The 2,633-nt window shown below is 52.4% G+C and overlaps 1 protein-coding gene across 5 annotated transcripts in view; it reads left to right on the top strand.

The window, feature by feature from the left end:
• Positions 1 to 2,633, top strand: part of LOC114889354 (alanyl-tRNA editing protein Aarsd1) — an 18,745-nt gene that overhangs the window by 13,623 nt on the left and 2,489 nt on the right. Inside the window, exons 12-16 of one of the 5 annotated variants that reach the window (XR_003792023.1) lie at positions 74 to 204; positions 510 to 576; positions 768 to 859; positions 1,006 to 1,210; positions 1,514 to 1,568. Coding sequence is in view for 2 of the 5 variants with exons in the window: in XM_029212577.1 (XP_029068410.1) it covers positions 74 to 204; positions 510 to 576; positions 768 to 859; positions 1,514 to 1,568 (345 nt within the window). In the remaining 3 variants the exon portion in view is untranslated. Of the gene's footprint in view, positions 1 to 73; positions 205 to 509; positions 577 to 767; positions 860 to 1,005; positions 1,569 to 2,633 lie in introns of all 5 variants that reach the window. The other 4 variants (XR_003792024.1, XR_003792022.1, XM_029212578.1 and 1 more) reach the window with 4 other exon arrangements.

The following is a 2,633-nucleotide window of genomic DNA, read 5'->3' as shown; positions in this document are numbered from 1 at the left end:
TGTGTGTCTGTGTGTGTGTCTGTGTGTGTGTCTGTGTGTGTGTGTGTGTGTTTTACTTCCTTGCCTCATGTAGGTCATTAAAATCCTGGGCTCTGAGAAGGGGAAAAAGAACAAAACCAACGTGACCTTTCTGGCTGGGAACCGGGTGCTGAAGTGGATGGAGAAGAGTCACAGCACTGAGAAAGCACTGACAGCTCTGCTGAAGTACGCCCCCTTCCACTGCCTCCTTTTCTCAGCGCCTGGGCAGCCCGGAGCTTAGCCTTCCCACCTGTGCGGCAGACAGAATACTCTATCTTTAGGGGTAGCATGCAACCAGAAATGCTAAGGTGCTTTGGGTAGTCGATCAGATGCACACAAAATGGTTTCTTCCTTTACATCCTCTTCCCCAACAGCCTGAGGCTTCCTTGGAAATGTCCCTGGGTCCCATCAAGAAGGGTGCCATTGATTTATGCCTGACACCAAAAGCAGTTGGAAAACTGGGCAGGCCTCCATGAACCTTTCTCTTGCAGGTGTGGAGCAGAGGATCACGTGGAAGCAGTGAAAAAGCTACAGAACTCCAGCAAGCTCCTGCAGAAGGTGATTTATCCATGGAGGGTGGCGAGGGTGTGGGCTCTGCCTGGAAAAGCCTCCCCAGACTCAGCCCCTCTACCTAACTGGATGTGCAGCATGTTAGTGGGCAGTGACTGGGGAGGGGAGGGGTGGAGAGATGGTATTCTCTCTGGTTACCCTTTCCCCACCTGTCAACTGAGTTATGGCATCCTTTTCAGAACAACCTGAATCTGCTCAGAGACCTGGCTGTGCACATTGCCCACAGCCTCAGGAACAGCCCAGACTGGGGAGGTGTGGTCACATTACACAGGTGAGGCCAGGGGTGCTAGGCTTAGGGCTCAGCCTCTCCCCTGTACGCAGTGCAGAGTGGGAGGCGGGTCGCCCCGGGTGTTCTTTTTTTTTTTTTGCGGTATGCGGGCCTCTCACTGTTGTGGTCTCTCCCGTTGCGGAGCGCAGGCTCCGGACGCGCAGGCTCAGTGGCCATGGCTCACGGGCCCAGCCGCTCCGCGGTATGTGGGATCTTCCCGGACCGGGGCGCGAACCCGTGTCCCCTGCATCGGCAGGCGGACTCTCAACCACTGCGCCACCAGGGAAGCCCCGCCCCTGGTGTCCTTAAGGCTGAGAAGACCCGAAGAAGTGTGTTGCCTTGCAGATTTCCTGGGTTTGATATAAATATCTTCACTATAACTTTCATTAGAGCCTTCCCTCATCTCCTTTGCCATCTAACAGGTCTCCACTTACCCGGGTGAATCCTGTTTAAGGGAGACAGAAACAAACGCAAAACTTGTTATAGCGTGCCGAGGCTTAGAAAGATGCCAGGCTGACCCTCAGAGAGCACGCTCTTTCTCTGGGACTTTGCACAAACGGCAGCAGTGTGGCCAGCCTCACAAGGAGGAGCTGGGCTTCCTGCAGGTTCCTAGCTCCCGTTGCAACTTGGATCTGATGTCTTTGCCCTTTGTTTTAGGAAGGAGGGTGATTCTGAGTTCATGAATATCATCGCCAACGAGATTGGGTCAGAGGTAAGAGGAGCGTGAGGTTCTCTGTCTGCCCCGGGTGGAGACCTAATGAGGGGCGTCAGGTTAGCTGAGGTCCCTCCGCATGAACACATGAAGAATAGGGAACAGAAATTCATTCAACGCTATTTTCTCAGCACTGACTCTGAGCTAGGCTCTGTTTTAGGTGCCAAGCTCAGTCAGTGGTATTGACCTTTCTGGGGCTGTGACACTTACCAGCTTCAGAGCTCCTTTTATCAGAACTGGAACTCCTCCGTGCCACCCACATTTATATGTGCTGAGGGCTGATTTCAGAAATACGGCGGTCGGCTAGGCCCTTAGAAGGCCGTCCGTTCAGTGTTCCTTTGCCTCTGGCTTCAGCCACCCGTCCTGGTCCTGACCAGAGCTTAGTGGTTTCCAGGTCTCTCTTTTGCATTCACTCAGGAAACACCTTTGGGAATATCTACTCTGGGCCAAGCAGTGTGTGTGTATCTCTCCTCTTATTTCTGTGTAGAGAGTACTGATTCTCAAGGAGCTCACTCTTGAGTCTGGGAGACAGCCGTGTATGCCGACATTTTTAACTTAGGGTGGTCAGTGCTAGAGGCAGAGGAGCGCATTCCCTGAAAGGCTGGGGAGGCTTCAGGGGAGAGGCCTAGAAGACTGCTTAGCGGTCATCGGCAGACAGGGGAGCCGAGGTGGCCAAGCAGAGGGAAACACGGAGGTTTTGGCGATAGCAGACACAGGGTGCAAGGGGCGGTGTGGGAGTGGGGTGACCAGGCTGCAGAGTTTGGCGGGAGTCAGATCATGAAAGACATTCTATGCTTGGTCATGGTCAGCAGGCTTCTGCCCCCTTCTTAATATTCAACCTAAGTTCCTATAGCCACTCTCAAAGTTTCTTGTCCCTAGTGGGCCCCAGAGTGGAGGGGCTGCCTTACATTCATGAGGAACATCACTTGTGGTTTAGGAGGGAAAACCTGTTTTCCTTTTAATTGAGATACTGTATGTAATATTGTATAAGGTGTACACTGTTGATTTGGTGTCTTTGTATATTGCAATATGATAAAAGTCTGTTTTCCTTTTAATTGAGATACT

This window comes from Monodon monoceros, unplaced genomic scaffold (genome assembly GCF_005190385.1).
Source record: "Monodon monoceros isolate NGI ecotype Baffin Bay Population unplaced genomic scaffold, NGI_Narwhal_1 Super_Scaffold_9, whole genome shotgun sequence".
Classification (NCBI taxonomy): domain Eukaryota; kingdom Metazoa; phylum Chordata; class Mammalia; order Artiodactyla; family Monodontidae; genus Monodon; species Monodon monoceros.
Note: the sequence above shows the minus strand (reverse complement) of the source record. Positions and strands in the feature narration are given on the sequence as shown.